The sequence below is a fragment of the Lepisma saccharinum genome, chromosome 11 (assembly GCF_977018435.1).
Source record: "Lepisma saccharinum chromosome 11, izLepSacc3.1, whole genome shotgun sequence".
Classification (NCBI taxonomy): domain Eukaryota; kingdom Metazoa; phylum Arthropoda; class Insecta; order Zygentoma; family Lepismatidae; genus Lepisma; species Lepisma saccharinum.
The window spans coordinates 57,426,143-57,446,387 of NC_139239.1; the positions used below are offsets into that span (position 1 = coordinate 57,426,143).

At 38.8% G+C, this 20,245-nt stretch overlaps 2 protein-coding genes across 2 annotated transcripts in view; one reads left to right on the forward strand and one right to left on the reverse strand.

Moving 5' to 3' along the window:
* Positions 1 to 20,245, reverse strand: part of LOC145994823 (cGMP-dependent protein kinase, isozyme 1-like) — a 331,858-nt gene that overhangs the window by 174,834 nt on the left and 136,779 nt on the right. The gene's annotated exons all lie outside the window — the stretch shown is intronic.
* On the forward strand, positions 14,443 to 15,033 carry LOC145995042 (uncharacterized). The gene has a single exon (XM_083131574.1). It carries the CDS (start codon positions 14,443 to 14,445, stop codon positions 15,031 to 15,033), a length of 591 nt encoding a protein of 196 aa, XP_082987700.1.

A 20,245-nucleotide genomic window follows, 5' to 3' on the forward strand; every position in this document is an offset into this window, starting at 1 on the left:
CTATTCTATGTGCAAATTCTTTGATGGCATTTGGTCCCATGTATAAGTGTGGTTCACTAGCCACACCATCCCGTATAACTATATAACAAAAGCTGGAAGGTTCATGTAGCTGGTATGGTGTAATTGAAGATTCTTCAGGATCTGGATTGCAGAATGCAAGAGGTTTGAGATTTGATTCAAAATCACAGACAATATATGCTGGGTGTTCCAACAAGGCTTCAAACTTTTTGAATTTGCAATTTTCACTTGGATTGGGCATCACCATATGAACAGGTTTATGATTCCCACAGTATTTTAGATGCTCAATTAACTTGTTTTTAGCAATTTCTGCATTCTCTTCACAAACACCATTCACCATTTTTCTACCATCAAATACACTTAAACATCTTCTACACAACTTGAATATTGTATTGGATTTGTCTAGTTGTTTTCTGACTAAAGCTTCAAGATTATGTATCAGAGTGTAATGATTTGTGCCATCCTTTTCAATTAAGAGCAGATCAATCGGAACAGCAGAATCATCATCAAATGTACTGATTCTGAGAGGTTCTATCAAGCAATTGCCACGGCCAGTGGAACAAATAAATACATTAATAGATAATTGTTTGCCATTAATATCCCGGGCCTTTTTTTCAAATTTATCAATATTCTGAACAGACATTGGATATTCTAAACCCTCCATTGCATCGTCAAAATCATGTTCATGTTGTTTGTAATAATTTATTCTCTGAGGATTTCTTGAAACTGGAAACAAAACAGCTAATATACACCACAAAAAGCATTTCTGGTCGGTATTTTCTATATTAACCACGGCTCTTCTGTTTTTAATATTATCAGGTAATGGCAGATATGTAGATCCTTGTAATGAGCTGAATTCAGAAATATTAACATATAACTTGTGTGGAGAGCCGCATAGGCTCCATCCTGACTCTTTTGCAGCAAATTCAGAGTGTTTAATATTCAATTGATTTATCAAGCTGCTTATTATTGTGTCTGAATTTGCGTTTGAATATACCGGTACAGTTTCTGTTATGTGGGGCTGTGTAAATTTTGTGCCATTTGGTTTCTTATATTGTGCAAACAATTTAAGGGACAGTTTATAAGAGCCATTTTGTGCATTAAGAATTGCCTGCAGATCAGAATTTATACTGTTCAAAAAATTCTTAATGTCACATCTTGGCTCTGATACAAACCGGTAATCCCTAAGTTGGGCATTAAAACTGCTATGGATGGGTGCATGGCGTGGCTGCTTTGCAGGTCCAGCATTAACAGGTGCTTCGTGCTTTCTTTTCAGACCAGATGTAGATGGTTGTGAGGGCAATGTTGATGACTGTGCAGAGCAAGTATCTTTATGTGTATATGTGAAGTATTGCATGCTATATTTTTTATGGCATTTGGGGCATATTTTTGTGGGAGTTCTGTATTTGTCTGGGTTACAAATCTTTTGGTGCTTAGCCCAATTGGGGCTGGATATATTCTTATTGCATTGATTACAATGTTTTTGATTCGGCATTTTTGTTGTTGTTTATTATATACAATTTCCTGGGATTCAAATCAAAACTCTATGCTGGATAAAAATATCAGCTGGGTTCAACACTATGCTTTGTGTGTGTGTGTATGTGTGTATGTGTGTATACACTTAATATTTTTGGCTTTGGTATTTATATACAATTTCTTGGGGTTCAAATCAAAACTCTATGCTGGATAAAAATATCAGCTGGGTTCAGCACTGTGCTTTGTGTGTGTGTGTATGTGTGTATGTGTGTATACACTTAATATTTTTGGCTTTGGTATTTATATACAATTTCCTGGGATTCAAATCAAAACTCTATGCTGGATAAAAATATCAGCTGGGTTCAACACTATGCTTTGTGTGTGTGTGTATGTGTGTATGTGTGTATACACTTAATATTTTTGGCTTTGGTATTTATATACAATTTCCTGGGATTCAAATCAAAACTCTATGCTGGATAAAAATATCAGCTGGGTTCAACACTATGCTTTGTGTGTGTGTGTATGTGTGTATGTGTGTATACACTTAATATTTTTGGCTTTGGTATTTATATACAATTTCTTGGGGTTCAAATCAAAACTCTATGCTGGATAAAAATATCAGCTGGGTTCAGCACTGTGCTTTGTGTGTGTGTGTATGTGTGTATGTGTGTATACACTTAATATTTTTGGCTTTGGTATTTATATACAATTTCCTGGGATTCAAATCAAAACTCTATGCTGGATAAAAATATCAGCTGGGTTCAACACTATGCTTTGTGTGTGTGTGTGTGTATGTATGTGTGTATACACTTAATATTTTTGGCTTTGGTATTTATATACAATTTCTTGGGGTTCAAATCAAAACTCTATGCTGGATAAAAATATCAGCTGGGTTCAACACTATGCTTTGTGTGTGTGTATGTGTGTATGTGTGTATACACTTAATATTTTTGGCTTTGGTATTTATATACAATTTCCTGGGATTCAAATCAAAACTCTATGCTGGATAAAAATATCAGCTGGGTTCAACACTATGCTTTGTGTGTGTGTGTATGTGTGTATGTGTATATACACTTAATATTTTTGGCTTTGGTATTTATATACAATTTCTTGGGGTTGAAATCAAAACTCTATGCTGGATAAAAATATCAGCTGGGTTCAACACTATGCTTTGTGTGTGTGTGTATGTGTGTATGTGTGTTGATATTTTTGGCATTGGTATTTATATACAATTTCTTGGGGTTCAAATCAAAACTCTATGCTGGATAAAAAAAAGTAGAAATAGGCCACAACTTGGCCACAAGTGGATCGGAAGTAGGCAAACCGGAAGTGGACCGGAAGTGGACCGGAAGTAAATATGTGTGGGTGGGTGTGGGTGGGTGTAGGTGTGTATGGGTGTGGGTGGCCTAGTTTTAAGTGTGGCCAAAAAAAATATCAAGAGGGGCATATTTTTAACAAATTTATGGACAACAATCTCACAGAAGTGCCTTTTATAAGTATAGGCAAATCAATCTGAGGGGGTTCATACTTTCCGAAGGGCATTTTTTACAAAAATCTTGGATTAGACAAGGTTCCACACTTGAGCAAAAAGCTCATATGGGCATGTTGAGCTTGTTTTAAGTATAGCCAAATCTGCTTGAGGGGGGTTCATACTTTCCTGAGTTTATAATACCACAAATACTACTACTCGATTTAGATCTATAAATTGATTGATTCCTTTACTTTATCTTACTTTGCTTTTCTACAACATTTAACTAATCGCGAAGATGGGGATGAAAGATCATAAAATGAGAATTGTGAATGGACAATCACAGAGACACGTGGACAAGACACGACAAAACCCACATAGAACATTATAGTGGCCGTGAGACTAGACGTCTGAGCTTTGTTAGCCTGAAAAATGATGTCCAGGGTGTATTACGTGGAAGAGAAGTTGACATTTGGGTGTCCTCAGATAGGGTCAGGCCAGGCGTTCCTAAGTATTTGTACAGTGGGATGCACAAGTATTACTCAGCAATTTTCATTAACTTTTCTCTAGCTGTTGCAATTTTTTGTACATATATTTGTTATTTAACCCCCGCTGTTCTGCCACTTCTGGCTAATCACGAAGATGAGAATGATTGATGATTAGATTAAATTGATGAAGCGATATTCACAAAGAATACCCATGTCAAGGCCGGGATTCGAACCCGAGAACTTCGGTTGGAGGTCGACCACTTAACGGCCGCTCTGTTACCAAGCCGGCAATTTTCTCGGCCATCCTACGTGTTTTTAATAGCCGTGTGTGTACGTATGCTGGAGCATACGTTCTTAGTCAATTGTTCAGCGTTTTGTTTCAATTGTTGAAGCTCTCGTAAAACAAAGAGAGTAGTGAACAGGGTGATAGACAATTTGATTGGTAATACTTATGCATCCCACTCTACAGAGCATAAGTATATGTTATACAGTTAATCTAGTTCTGATGGAAACCAAGAGAGAAGTTTCTCACTTTTAAACGTAACTCTTCTTTAAAATTAGCAAAGAATACTACAAATTGTTGGTTCTACTGTTTAGTATTCATTGTTCTTTGAGCTGCCGGCGCGAGAAACGCTCAATATTTTAGCACACAGAAATTCCGACATGTTTTCAACAGATATAGAATTCATTTTAACTGCTTAACAGTCTTTTTGTTCCACTGATAGAGAATTGAAATGTGTGTGTTATCCTAACCGTGCAAATGCGCTGAACAAGGGAAACTGCGATTTTCGTTTTCTGATACATAATTGATTTGATAGATTGATTGATTTGGTGTTTAAAGTCCACTTTATGCACAGTGAGGCTAATTGGGCTTGGACCTACAGTTTAAAGTAGGATCCGAACCACTATGTGCCTCCACCGGGTATCGAATCCGGGACCCCTTGAATATAAGGCAACGACGCTACCACTGCGCCTTCGGTGAGGCCTCTGATGCAGTACTAAGTGCACTTTTAAAACGTATGTAGTATTGAAATAGTTTGGTAGAAATCAATATAAAAAATAAGCTAATTCTCACAACAGTGGCGGTGATTACGAGTAGCGTGAGGGGCAGTGCCCCTCCTTCCCGACTTTTTGCAACTTTTTGGCTTGTCTACCAAGAATAAGTAAACTGTCCTTGCCCCCACAGTCTTAGCACTCAATCGCCGCTACTATCTCATATTTATGACCCGGTGAAGGTACATAGTGATTTGGATCCCACTTTAAACTGTAGGTCCAGTCCAAATTAGCCTATCTGTGTATACCTAGGTAAAGTGGACTCAAAGCAACAATTCAATTCAATCTCACATTTATGGAAATTATTCACTTTTTTACGTAGATAAGGAGAGATGTGTTTCTCTTATGCAACAATATTTTCACAGAAATGGTACGGAAGGGTCATTTTTACACTAACTTACACTTTTAAACTCGCCCTGACGAATAACAATGATGTAGAAAAGCGACATAAAATAACCGAAAATAACAGTGGTAATAATTACAATAATAATATAAATAATATATATATATAATAATAGGTGCAATAAAAGACTATAGGATATTGTATCTGACTTACGCTTCGCAACATTAATGATTTGTATTAATTAATAGATGGCAGTACAATAAGTTATTTATAAAGTGCTATAAATATGGATCAAATACTGAAATGTAATTCATCAGTACATAAGAAAATAGGCATAATAATTGAACTGTAAATAACCTAACTAAAAATATATATTCTGATTAATTTTTAACTTGAATTGACAATAACATTGAATTCAAACTAAAGAGAAAACTAGAAAATTCAATTTTATTTGAGAATGCAAGAGAACAGTGTTTAAGGAAAGCTCCAAATTGTGCAGGTAATTTACACTTTGACCTGGGAAAATTCCTTCAGAAGGTTTTTAAACAGTTTCTAGCTCAGAAATCATTGCTGAATAACATATCCGAAATCAGACAAAATCGGACCACGGGAAAACCCCCAAAAACAGATATCAAAATGGCGGACTGACTGTTTTCTACTAAAGGCAAAAATAAAGTAATTTAATCATTTTAGAGAGAGGTAATGCTTTTATTTATATTTAATAATATTTAAACTAAAACTATCTTTCAACAATATAACATTTATTATGAAATTTTGATATTAAAAGTTATTTATAGAAGTTGGAAATTGAGAAAATAACAATTACTTCAAATAAAATTATTTTAAGTTATCTTAATTATAAAGTGAACTTCTAAGGATTGGCAAAGTTTAATTAATCGTCTTCATCACCGTAAATACTGGCTTACACATTGGGGGGAAGGCGGCCGGATGGGGCTACAGTGCCTCCAGAAATTTTGAGAAAAATCAAAATTTTTAAATGGAAGCATCAAAGAATTTGGGAAAAACGAAAGTGCTAAATGCTAATCCCTCTTTAATTAATCCTTAGAGTTCAATGTTGAGTGAAACTTCCAAATAAACGAAATCAGTAGAACGTAGTAATGCCCATTTATACAATTCCAGCCCCCGCTCTCCTTCCAAAAAAATAATCCTGTGTACGCTAATAACTGACATCATATTATTATTGCAACCATTTGCCACGAGCTATTGAAGACGACAATATATTACGCTTGCATCCACATCGTAAAGTATCACCAAGGATCGACGTGCAGGAACAGCAATCATCTTAAGGAGGAAATCTAGATTTAGTGGGTGTACAGCATAGCAGGAATTATTCTTTACATACCTCCTCCACCCTTCTGCCTCGATCGTCTCTTCTCTATACTTCCAGATTCTTATTTGAAAGTGTGTGCGAAATTTATGGTACTTTGTGGACAAATCGTTAGGTGACAAACACTCGGGTGTAACAAACGATATACCTGCAGCTATCTTTTCAATTAATATATTTCGTTTGTGGATTCCAACGACTCGCAGTCATACAACAGAAGCATTGATTTTCTTCCAACGGCTTCAATATCTGAATGTTGGCAGCAATGTAAATTAAATAAATTTGCAGCTGAACGCAGTTCAGTTACCGTCATCAACTTGCCTAATGCTGAGGATTTCCCAATCTAGCACATTCTGGATGTGGTTTTGAATTTTTGTTTTATGTTCACTTTATTCGGAGATACCCTAATCAGTACTGGACATGCAGTTTAAGGTGGGATCCTAACCAGTACGTGCCTCCACCAGGTATCGAACTCTGAGCCCACTGAATACAAGGCGACGGACGTTATAACCACGCCATCGGGGAGGCCAGAAAAATTCTTGGTATGGTATTACAGTCAGTGAAAACGTACAGAAACAGGAGCAGCTTGCGGGTGTCACGATCCAACAATGATTGAATTCCGAGGATATTGTACACAGTATTGGGAGATGGTCCCCGCCTTATGTCACTGCGATAGTACGACTTGAAACCATTGTCCTTGCCATGGTACAGAAGCACGTCAGCCTCTTCCCTCTATTACTGTTGTACAAACACTTGCATTTTGTGATGATGGGATTGCAGCACGAACGATGACCACATGAGCATCCTCATCTGCGTTGTACACGGCACACCGATGCTTCTTCAACGTCTCACCAATAAGGGAAATAATTGCTTGGTTGTTTTCTTCATTAGCTGGGGAGTGTTCTTTCTTGCCGGCGCTGAAATTATCATTCCTAATAGTCTTCTGAGGATTAACCCCTTGTTCGTAGGAAAGCCTCTGTAGCCATCTACGTGGCAAAAGTCGTAATTCTCTGAAAGAGTCCTGCATCTACTTGTATATCGTATCCGACATGACCTACAACGCAACAGCAACAGAAAATTCTATGATTTTCACTTTGTCAATCTTTTGGCAGAATATTTTAACACAATCTTTCTCAATTATTTTGAATATGATATCCGTACCAATGTAATGCAATTCATCAAAATTAACTGCTGTACTAGTGTTGAAAAAACTTGAGTCAAAATGGAATGAGAATATGGATTCCAGTCGTTCTACAGTATTCCTTTTAAAAATAACATTACGGTACCTCGTTTGTCTAGTTTCTCGCATTTCATTGTGTTGCTCACTACCCTTCATCAAAACTCTGGTGTATGCTTGCATTACTAAGTTGTAAGTGGAACACAAGTGTATGGAAAACAGCCATGTTGCCTTCTGGATTTCTGTAAATCCGTTTCCTCGTGTGAGTCCTCACCTGCTTTGCAGGGAATGCCACGAGGTCTGATTCGAGTCGCACACAGGGTACCGGATTCGATACCCGATGGAGGCACATAGTGGTTCGGACCCCACTTTAAACTTTAGGCCCAGCCCCAATTAGCCTTTCTGTGCATAAAGTGGACTTCAAACGAAAATTCAATCCGAGTCCGGTCCATAATCTGTCACTTCATCTTGTCACAAATTTACCTCCCAGAAACATTTTCTGCACGGTTGGATTTTCAGACGACAAACAATGTTTTTTGCACGGGTTTAGGGGCTTGAGGTAATTGTGATGTCTGGCTGCTGCAATGATGGAGATAATTTTCAGCATAGCTTGCAACTGCAAATCATACACGAGCCGGCTTTATCAGTATTTATCAAGTTTATTGTAGTATTTATTATTTAAGTATTTACCAATTTTCTTTCACAAATTGCGCATAATTCAGAGATTTTCATTCTTAAAAGGCAAAATATAATTTGACACAACAAAAAACACAAATTTTAAGTAATAATACACAAAATATTAAAAATTGTTCACAAATTAACGTACAATGTAAGGAAATTCACAATAGCAGTCCGCCTTTTCGAAATCCGTTTTTGGGGTTTTTCACGTGGTCCGATTTAGTCTGATTTTGGATATGTTATTCAGCAACGATTCCTGAGCTAGAAATTGTTTAAAAAGCTTCTGAAGCAATTTTGCCCAGGTTTGATGGAAAATTGCTTTAGTTTGCCTGGACTAAAAGGCCATACATCTATACAAGTTGTAAGAACATCTAAGTGTTTATTCCATTGTCCATTGTAAATTGCGCATTTTTTAAAACTATTGATAACATAGTGTTGCAGGACTAAAGTTGTAAGTATTTAAGATTTGCATTCAGTATTCTATTCTGTCCGGGGAAGATATAGTGTATTATTCTTATTGTATTCACGTCTCTGCTTCTTTACGCTATTGGTGACGTGGAGGATGAATGATGATTAGATGCTGTTGATGAAGGGATGCTCATAATGGAACGACGGCCGACCTCCGTGGAGGAGTGGATAGAACGGCGCGCTACAACGCCAAGGGTCGTGGGTTCGAATCGCTGATTGGGCGTAGGTGTTCTTTGTGAGCGTCCCCCTCCATCAATTTCATCATATCATCAATCATCCTCATCGTTGGGATTAGTCAAAAGTTGCAGAAAAGCGACTAATTAACTGCGATTACTCTGGTAATTTGGCTGCGATGTAAGATGATCTAATAAAAAAGAAAAATATATGTCCACCAGAATCAGCTGTGGCAATTACATGTTCCAGTTTTGTGGGTTTAAATCCGCCATCTTTAAACGCTTTGACTAATTTTAATTCAATGTCACCGGACATCTCTGGCTGCTGTATTAATTTTTGCTTACATAAATTTTCCGAATTCACCTGGTCACAAAATTGATTACTTGCCATTCTTCCTAAAGTAACTTTTAGACCAAAGCGACACACGACAATGTTGCTTGGAATCCAACACTTAGTAATAAATTCAACCTTTTGTAAATGAAGCAAAATCTAAACTTGACGGTTATCCGCGTCACCGGTAAGACAAACGTTACCAAGAGAAAAAAAATAAGGATTTTTGCCAGAGCAGACAAACAGCATATGTGACTCATGAATGTTTACAGCAGGAGGAAACAGAAGCGCTTTCGTCTACTGCGTCTTTGGAATGGCTTTTACCTGCCACGGACTAACTCTGAAACCCTTTTGGCAACCACCTGGTTCTGGAGAGGAGCCAGGGTTCCGCATTACCCTGTTGTGACAGTCAGAAGAAGGACCTGCATTCCTTTAAGATGTTTCTTGCATCCGAAGATTACGAGATGAAAACCTTGGAAGAATGGACCGACATATCAAGTCCGTCTCTGGTACAGGATTTATTTCAGTTTAATCAGGTTGGAATTTGGACTCTTCAAGCAGTACAACCATCATTGAACTTTGTATTTCATCTCCCCCTCCCCCCACCCCGGCCCATCCAGCTTTGTGAAGTAGGATGAGGGGAAATTGAATTCCTTCCTCTGGTTACTGTGTCATGCGGTTAGCGAACAAGATTATTTTTTTCCTGACGTTAGCGAACAAGATCCTTTTTTCCTGAGGTTCACGAACAAATCTTTCCTTCCTGAGGATAGCAAACACGATCCTTTTATTATGAGGTTAGGGAACACAACCATTTCATCCTGTTAGCGAACACGATCCTTTCATCCTGAGATTAGCGAACACGACCATTTTATGCTGAGGTTAACGAACACGATTCTTTTGTCCTGACGTTAGCGAACACGATCCTTTTATCCTGAGGTTAGCGAACACGATAATAATACTGAACTGCAGAACCCATATTCATCCCCTGATATTATTTAAATATTTAAATCAGGAAGACTTCGCTAGGCAGGCCATGGGAGAGGATAGAAAAGTTTACAGGCTTCTTGTTAGGAAGCCTGATGATAAGGGCCCTGTGGGAAGCCCAAGACGAAGATAGAATGCCAATATTAAGATGGATATTCGTAAGGATGGTCAAGAGTGGATTGATTCTGTCCGGGATAGGTTGGGAAACATATTTTACAGGGGCAATAAACCTTCGGGTTTAGGAATGCCAGTGTGTTAATTTACGAGTTATTCAACAAATTAATTTTGCCAATAAATTAACTTCAGTATTTCAAATCATGCAAGTGGGTCTCTAGGTAGGTCAGCTTGAATTTTCCTAGAGGAAGTTTTTCGCCAGATTCTATGCTTTTCCCCGTCATCGGTCGTTCGCTTCCTGTAATAATGTCCAGAGAGGTTTTATCGACACGGCCTCAAATGATCTACATTGCCATTTAATGGCAGTTCGGTGATTTTCACCTGGCGACAATCTTCGTTAGGAACAAACTTGTTGGTCTTCCTGACAGCTCTTACTGATTGCTATATTTTGAATCTAACATCTACCTTCAGATTCCAGCTAGCAGAATAAGAATAGGGGGTGCTGAATCTCGGGTAGAATATGAAAATATACCAAATAACACACAAAAGTTAGTGGAAAGTTTTTGGAATTTTGAAAACTGTGGAACCAATTATTCTTTGAATTAAATGGTATTTTACACATTTTTTTCCGATCTAACGCAATTTTCAATTTCGTTATTCTGTTTCATTAACTAACTGAATTTTATATCTGTTATTACCAATAAAAGAGAAAACTTTATTGTAACTTGAAATGAACGATGGAGCAGACATTATCTATTTTGATAAATTATTATCCTTTCCAAGGGGGTCGACAGACCTGTTAGATTCTCCTCCTGACGCTGATATCTCGTTTGCCTACAACATTTCTTTTACCGGCGTGCATGTAGTACGCGAAAGTGAGGTTGACTTTTGAGAGCCTTCTGGAAAGGTCGCTCCTTAGAAAGAGTTGAAGGAAGAAGAGCGATACTGGAAGTTTTCAAGAAAAGAGAAGAAATTGGCTGGGACGCTAGCTAAGAAGGAATTGCCTGCTAAAAGGAGCGCTGGATGGAATTGTATACGGGGAAAGGATCCCGGGAAGAAGAAAATATCAGATGGTACATGAGATTAAATTAAGTGGATCCCACGCTGACATGACACGTAAGGTGCGACATCTGAAATCCTGAAGGTTGCATAGGAAAACTTTCCTATTAAGGTAGATTGATTGATTGACTTGCTTTATTTTACTTCGCTTTTTTTGTGCCACTTTTGGATAATTTGCGAAGATGGTCATGAGTAATGACGTGATGGAATTAATGAATGGACATTCACAAACATCCCGGGATTCGAACCCGGGACCCCTGGAATTGTAGTGCGATCCTATTAAGGATGAATAAATATGCATTTCTTAATATGCAGAAACGGCAAGTTTTATTTTTTGTCTATATGCATAATAAGTAACTCTTTAAATCTTTGGAAATTTTTCTTGACACTCGAGACGCGAGATCAACACTTGTCCCTCAAGATCGAGACGAAAACGAGACGTCCGTCCTTATTCACGAGGCGAGACGGGACTGAACCAAATGGACGCACTTGGCATCCTAAGTTACAATTAAACAAAAGCCAAGGAAAATTATAAAAAAGAAACATCCTCTAACTGTGAAACAAGGGCAAGAAACCCAGTTACTTCGTAACCTGAAAAAAGTGAGTCAATCCAGTGATATCTGAAACAAACAAGAAATGAACAAGAGCTTGTCAAACAGATATGACAAGTAATTCGTCACGAATTTATTTATCTAGAGGAAGTAGGGCAGTTGGAAAGGTACTAAGTAATTAATAATGTGTTCTTCTTATCTAGGATTTTGTCAAACAAAGCCCGCGGTGTGCCCATACAGAAAGCGATACGATGACTACTGGTGTGAGGGTTTTTGGGCCAGGATTAACCTCCCGTTGGCAACGTAAAGGGCTAACTGACCTCTTCTTACCGCCAGCCTCCCTCTCCAATTCCAGAAGTTCTGAGCACGCCCCTGTGTTTTTCGTGGATGTATCAATCAATGCGAACCGAACACATATAATATTACCTCAACATCGATATTACTGGCCGGCCTTCGTGACGTAGTTGATTCTACAGAGCATTCCCTGACATTCGCTACGAGACTCGGCGGCAAGCTGCCCGGCATCAGCGCTTGTCTTTCCCGGTGAACGGGCCAGCGACAGTCGCTAGAGTCGGCTATTAAAATTAGTTTTCATATTGTGTACTAACCTTGACTACAAAAGGTGTTGAAAATGATGTCCCTCTCCTGCAACACATTCCTGGCATCTCCCAAGGAAATTGGCATTTACACGTGCAAGTTCGTCTACTGTAATTCTTCCGATTTTTCGTACAATACTCTCTTTTAACTTACGGAGGTGTGCGGATTGTCTTTGTATATTTTATTTCCCCATTTTGTCCCACTTTTATTCAGAACTGACCCTGTTACTCTAAACTTTTTTACGAGGTTTAATATAAGCGACTGTCGCGAACCTGTTCACCGGGAAAGACAAGCGCTGATGCCGGGCCGCTTGCCGCCGAGTCTCGTAGCGAATGTCAGGGAATGCTCTGTATGTTCAACTCCTGGTTAGGTCAGTGATCGGCAAATTACTCTTTAGAAGTAACTGTAATTACGTTCTGCTGGAACTTGCAAACAAATTACCCACAATCAGTGATCATTATTTGTAGTAAAATCAATAAGGTAGGTGAGCCAAAGGTGGCCATAGTTCCCAAGATGGCCCACTTTACAAAAATTATAATAGTATTTAACAAAGTTAACAAATGGCACTACATCAATGTACCCAGTCCCCCTCTGGTGCACTATGCAAAAAACGAACTGTCTCGGGCTGCCAGCAGCCATTTTGTGTCAGGGATCGAGCAGATTAGTTGTCGTTGTTATTTTAAGGTAAGTAAGAAATGTGTGTGTGTACGGCCTTGAAATTAACAAATGTTAATAATATATACATATTTTGAAAACTCATTTAATTATCTTTTTGATCACATAGTTACACTGTAAAAATGTTTTTTGTGTCAAAGGAACGATACCTATTTTTGTTGAAAAACGTAGTCCAGAGGCGAGTTCCTAAGGTGGCTCATGGGAACTGGTTACACTAGCCTCTGGAATTTATACTTTCTTTCACATTAAAATACGTTTTATTATTAGCTAAATATTACCTAATAATGTTCAATTTGCACAAACTTTCATGAATCACTAAATGTTATTAATATGTTAAATACTTAAGTGATTTTTTTTAAAGTGCTTCTTTTATTAATTTCGAAGACAATCAGTAGGGTGAAATTAGTTAAAATTTTGCTCCAACCCGAAATTAAATACTAAAGAAAATATTTTTACCAGGAATGGTCCCCAATGTTAGGACAACTCAAATACAAAATGCCAAGTGATGGAAGCCTGGATAAATCATTATACATACGAGGGCTCGTCAATAAGTAACCACTTCGCCACGGAGGTCGGTTATGCGTCTTTACTGTACATAATGCATGTTACCAATCAAAAGTGTGAGACTAACAATTTCTCTAATAAGTCATAAAGGAATGAATAAACATGAATAAATATGTTTCCTTGAGTACAAGCAACATTTTCTACGAAAAGCAGTGGGCCACCCTTGGTACCCATGGGCCACATTGGGAACAGATGTAATGATTTTGTATTTTTTTAAAAGAAAAAAGTTACAAGCAATTTTACAAAATATTTATATGGTACATGTTGTTAATTAGTTACAAGAGTTATTTCTTAAAATTTCATAAATTTATCTGTCATTGGAGATTTGTAAATTGTCCTAGAAGCCACCTTTGTCTCACCTAGCTTATATGAAGATTTGCATGTGTTTCATTTATGTCTGTGGTACTATAAATAAGTCTTCATATATTTATATTTATATTTATATTATTACAACAAATACAAAGTGACGTAACAAGGAGTTAGCCTTGATTGAATGATCTTAATAAATTCCTCTTGCACTTGTTTTTTTCTCTTCCATTCCAAGCTCAAAAAGATCCACTCCCTCTACAATGACTTCCTTCTATCTCGACTAACACGTTCCAAATGAATGCAGGACTTCACCCAAAACAACCGTCAGTCACATAGATATACATATTTTTTGTATCTTCTGATCCTATTAAACTCCCAGTTTGGTTCTTTCATGTGTGTTAGAGTATAGCATGGTGCAAAAAATATATTTCTTTCACGATTTTTTGCAATGACATGTTTTAAGATATTCAAGGTCAAAGATGAAGGTCAAGTGACAAAATTTTATTTTTATCCCAATGTAGGCGTGTTAAATATAATCTATGTGATCAAAAATATCCGGACACCAGTCAAAATGTGTGTTGTGCATAGTGGACCCATCTACAGTGAGGTGAGGCAAGCAAGGGACCACTACAGGCAGCACAGTGCACGAGACAGCAGAATGGGTCAGTTGAAGGAACTTACAGACTTCGAACGTGGTGAAGTGATTGGGTGCCACAGGAGTAACAAGTCAGTGTGCGACATATCCACCCTCCTAAACATCTCGAAATCCACTGTCGCCGATGTGATAGTGAAGTGGAAACGTAATGGGACGTGTACAACCGCAAAACGTTCTGGCCGAGCGCCCATGTTGACAGACAGAGACCGCCGAGTGTTGAATAGGGTAGTACGAGAGAACCGGCAATCAACGATCGCCATCATTACACAGGAATTCCAAACCAGGGCAGGATGTAATCCTAGCAGGATGACCTTGCGACGTGACGTACGACGACTCTGTTACCATAGACCAGTAGCTGCCCATAAGCCCCACATTACCCAACGAAATGCGAAGCGCTGTCACGCATGGTGTAAGGAGAGGCACAACTGGTCGTTAGAACAGTGGAAATCCGCAATGTGGCGTAACAAATCGCGTTATACCATGTGGCGATCAGATGATCGTGTGTGAGTGGGGCAAATGCCTCATGAACAACATTTAGCATCCTGTGTTGTGCCAACAGAGTTGGGTTGACAGTGTGGGCATGTTTTTCCTGGAAGGGGGTTGGTCCCCTCGTTGATTTGAATGGTACTGTCTCGGCACATCATTACGTTGACATTTTACAAATGTTCATGCTGCCTACCATCGAAGAACAGGTCACAGATGTTCATTGCGTGTTTCAACATGACGATGCGCCCGTCCACACTGTGTGCTGTGTGGGACAGTGGTTTCAAGAGAAAAACGTCCCACTTATGGACAGGCCTGCGCAAAGCCCCGATTTGAATCCCATTGAACATCTCTGGGATGTTTTGGAACGCCGACTTCGTGCCAGACCATGCCGACCAACATCCACTGCTCATCTCATCTCGGCACTCCGCGAAGAATGGGCCGCCATTCCCCAAGATACCTTTCGCCACCTGATTGCCAGTATGCCTGCGAGAGTAGAGGCTGTCATCAAGGTCAAGGATGGCCCCACATGGTATTGATTGCCAGTGCATCCGATGGAGGATGCTTCGAACTTCACGTCCTAATTCCAGTGAGTGTCCGGATATTTTTGATCACATAGAGTAATTGGAAAGCTTGTTCTATTCCCTGCACAACAAACGTTATTTCAGCTTCCTAGGCCAAATAGGAGCAGAGTAACAGCACAGTTAGTGCTGCTAAACGAGCTCAGAAAGGGCAATTTCTGCTAACTTTGACCTTTTAACTTTGCAATTACAAGACAAACGAGTCAAAATTTTCAGTTACTAAGTTCCATGCATAGTTTCAACTCCCCAAATTTCATGATGATCTGAAATGGTCAGGTTGGGGGCTGTGTTGATTTCGCGTGGAATGACTCGTTAGCAAATTTCAACGCTAAATATTTTCTAAAACGATCTGGAGGTTCTGCAGCTCTGCAGTTCTTATTATAGAGTCGCGCCTGGCGATTATTTTGATGACTCGAGTCGCCAGAGCTTCGTAAGTCTACAGTTTTGATGGTGAACTACCAGAAAGGTACCTAAATGTTCTATCAGGGGGGTATTGTAAATAAATTTATTAAAATATTCTGTTAATCAATGTAGATATATTGAGAAGGATTCTTATTTTGAAAAAAAATATATAAGTTACCCCTGCATTGGTTTTACGTAGCCCTTAAATATAATATACGTAGCATATTTCAGAAATTAATTGAGTGATTTGGTTTATTTTACTTCGCTTTTCTCCCACTTTTGGGTAATCGCGAATGAGGATGAGTGATGATATGATGAAGGGTCACTCACAAAGAACACTCATGCCCAGGTCGAAATTCGAACCTGGTACCCTTGGCGTCGTAGCGCGCTATGCTAACCACTCCGCCACGGAGGCCGACCATATTTTAGAGAAAACTGACTTAACTTCTCTGAAATAATGCGTGAAAATATTGTTTTTCCTTTGGCGCCCCCAGTTCAACTGTGGAGGAAAAGAAATCGTAGCCCTTGAACGAAAGACACGTATTCAATAGAAATACCGCAATTTAAAACTTATTTCTTAAGCATGAATCCACATGCAACTATTGTTGGCATGCACTTGCCATGTGAAAAATAAAAATGCATGAGAAATTATGTAGAAAATATCAGGAATACGTTGAATGATGGGAAAGACGCCATGGGAAAAACGCTGCCGCCCCACTTTCCCTTGCTGGTCAGCGTTTGCGGTGGTTTTATCAGATTTCCGTCTTATCTCAAGGCAATGACACTGGCTAAAATTGTCGTGACAACTGACGATCGACATGCACGCGATCAAACCCGTGTTTTCCTGTACACATTTTATATTGAGATCAACAAAAACCTCTGAGCATTTCATGTTAAACAAATCGATTACGTTGCAAAGCCTGTAAAGAGTGGAGGTGTATGAAGAAGAGAAAGACATCAAGAAAGACAGTGAAGAAAAGAGAGAGAAAGGTAGGTAGGGGTTAAGAGGTGAAAGTATAAGAAAGGAGAAAAAAGAGAGAGAAGGAAAAATAAAGAAGTAAAGGTGGAAAGGAGAGAGAAAGGAGGAAAGAAATGAAGGAAGAAAGTGAAAGAAAGAAAGAGAAAACAAAGGTAGAAGCTAGTGTAGAAAGAGGAGGGAAAGGACGAGCGACAGAGATAGGAGAGTAGAGAGTGTAAGAGAGTAGGTAGGGAAAGAGGTTACACAGAAACAGGAATATTACATAAAATGTCGCAATAAAACATCTAGGCTTCAGTAGCTTCTGGTATTAACAGTAATAATAATAATAATACCGTGAGATAATATATGCGTTCTACCTTAATACCAAGGTTTCTTTGAATGATTGATTGATTTGATTTACTTTACATTGCTCTTCTGTCACTTTTGGCTAATCGCGAAGATGAGACGAGTGATGATATTGATGATGAACACTCACAAAGGACACCCATGCCCACGCCGGGATTCAAACCCGGAACCCTTGGCGTCGTAGCGTGGTGTGCTAACCAATCCGTCACGGGAGTAGACTGGACAAGATTTTGAGTTCTCTACTCACCACCTCGCAAACGAGGATTCCAGCTTCGAGTCCTGATCTTGGCATTGGCGTTACTTTTTGAGTGTACCTTAATCATTGCGCAAAATAAGGAAAATTAGAATATCAACTTTAATATACGTATAACACGTACTTACCTTATATATTAAAATGACATTTATAATAGTAACGACAATAACAACGAGAATACAAAATGCAAGAGGTGAGAAAGGAGATTACAATACCAAAACTGACAACCAGCAGAATATCTCCAAATCATATTAGAATAATGGGTGTTAAAAATAGAAAGTTGAACATCCATTAAGCACGAATTCATTCCCATCGGACCGGTGTATAAGCTATTAATACGTTCAGCATAACTATATCCTTCAGCTAGCCAACCCTTTCCCCCTCGATATCGACGAATTTCCATCAACAAGATGCTGTAACGTTTGGATACAAAAATATATTTCTGGTTTACGTAACGTCATAATTCATAACGTGTTGTGAATCGTTTCGCAAGTAAAGTGAATTCCAACAACGAAACTACGAAGTAAAAACCTCGCAAGGAGACATCTCTAACTGATGTCTAATTGGAAGTAAGTTGAGCAGCAACAACGTTTGCGTGAAAGGGGGAAGGGGAGAGAAATGCTTATTGTCCTCGCTTGACTTTTGAGCTGAGTATTAAGTCCACTCTATTCACATACAGGCTCATAGGAGCTGGATCCGAACAACTATGTGCCTTCACCAGGTATCGAACCTGGGACCCCTTGTTTCAAGACCACGATGTTACCACTACGCCATCGGGGACTAAGGGACGAGGGGTCAGAAATCCAGTCATCGTTTTAAGTGAAGTACCGAGTACCTATACCTAGGTAATTGAAAATAATGTTATATACTATTTGTGGGTTCTAGTAAAATAGAAATGTTTTAAAAGAAGAAGAGAAATAGAAAGGGGTTGGAGAGATACATAAATAAAAAAAGTGGAAAGAAGGAAATAAATAAATAGAAGAAACTCGAGAGAGATGGAAGGCGAATATATAAGAAAACGGAAGAAGGAGGTAGTAAAAGATATAATCCGGAAAATATTCTAAGTCACAAGGAATTAAAAAGGGGGAACGTCACATAAGTGTTACCCGGTGGAGGCACAAGTGGTTCGGATCCCACTTTAAACTGTAGGTCCAGTCCCGATTAGCCTTACTGTGCATAAAGTGGACTTAAAACAACAATTCAATCAATCAATCATTCACATAAATGTTGAAGTCTCCTTAAAATTTCGGAATTTATTTTCTTAATGCCTTTCTTGTATCTCTTGATAGCTTCCTGAGATGCAGAATTTTCATTCTAGGCTGGATACTGTATATATAACAGCGTTTCGAACTAACAACTCTTACTTTTCGCATGTAACTAGTAACCAAAGTAACAAGTTACTTTTCTGTACGTTGTAGAGTAATGATCAAATTTATTGTTGATCCTTGATTATATGTAAAACAACAACAACAAAAAAATCCCTCCCCCACTCCTCACAGATTAAATAAATAAACGGGTTGTGAATAGAAAAAAAAGCATCGGAAACACTTGTAGTTCAGGAAACGTCCGACAGAGCGCGACACGTGCACTGCTCCTGACACCTTGCGGAATTTTGCTGAACTGCTTGCGTTCGGTTCGAGAGGAAAATTTGCTGGAGATTTTACGTGTTTGAAACTTACATAACTGGACCGAGCCAATGTAATTCTCGGAGGAAGTGTAATAATGGTTTTTAAGCAGGCAAGATTTAGGAGTATGCCAGGATAAGGGCATATGAATTTGGGGCTGGGGCAGGGAATTGCATTCCTCTAATTTCAACCGGGTACTTTCTTTCACTTTGGGGTGGGGGGGGGGGCTTGAAGTTATTTTCGTGAATAGTTGCAATGGCGAAAAGGGATGGCCAGATCCGGATCCTGGCGGATCCGTTTGGCCATCCCACATGAGCGCTTCTTTGGAAAGTAAGAATGTGTTTATAACATATTATTACCTGCTAATATACAGGGTGTTGCAAAATACCTGTTACAACGCTTGGGAGGTGATTCGATAAGTAAAAACAAGGAAAAAATGCCATGTGAAAAAATGTCGAAATCGGCACCGTTTGCGAGTGACAGGCGTGCGAAAATCGCCTCACACCATGTTTAAAGCACAATAACTCAAGAAGGAAGAAAGATATCAATGTCGGATTAAAAGAATACAAAGAAAGTCGTGCCTGACGAATACAATGGTGCATCAATTGAGGCCCAGTGTAAATTGCGCAAGGGGACTCTCAAAGAAAGTGGGGAATCCCCTGATGGAAAATACAAGAAATTTACTACTATCTTCTACATAATGTTGAGATCGGAATGTAGCCAGTAAAAAATGGTGACGTATATCCACATGTCCCACTATTGCTGGGACACCGTCCCACACCCAGGAAATAGGAAAAAACTCGCAAATCTCCTGTTGTACAAGGTTCACATTGCGGTTCGAAGAAGAAAAGAAACCAATTTGTCGCATGTCTCACTACTGCTGGGACACCATCCCAAATGGAAAAAATACGGGAAAATCGTAAAAAAAAAAAAAAAAACGTTTTCAATCCGTTAATGTTAACACACTACTTTGCAGTACGAAAAACGAAAGTTAAACAATGGCCACACGTCGTCAGGCTGTACATACGTATACTACAAGAGAGCTCCCAAA

Bases quoted from the DNA above. Each gene is read 5' to 3' on its own strand.
- LOC145995042 (XM_083131574.1), top strand. From the start codon at position 14,443: ATGTGTGTTGTGCATAGTGGACCCATCTACAGTGAGGTGAGGCAAGCA.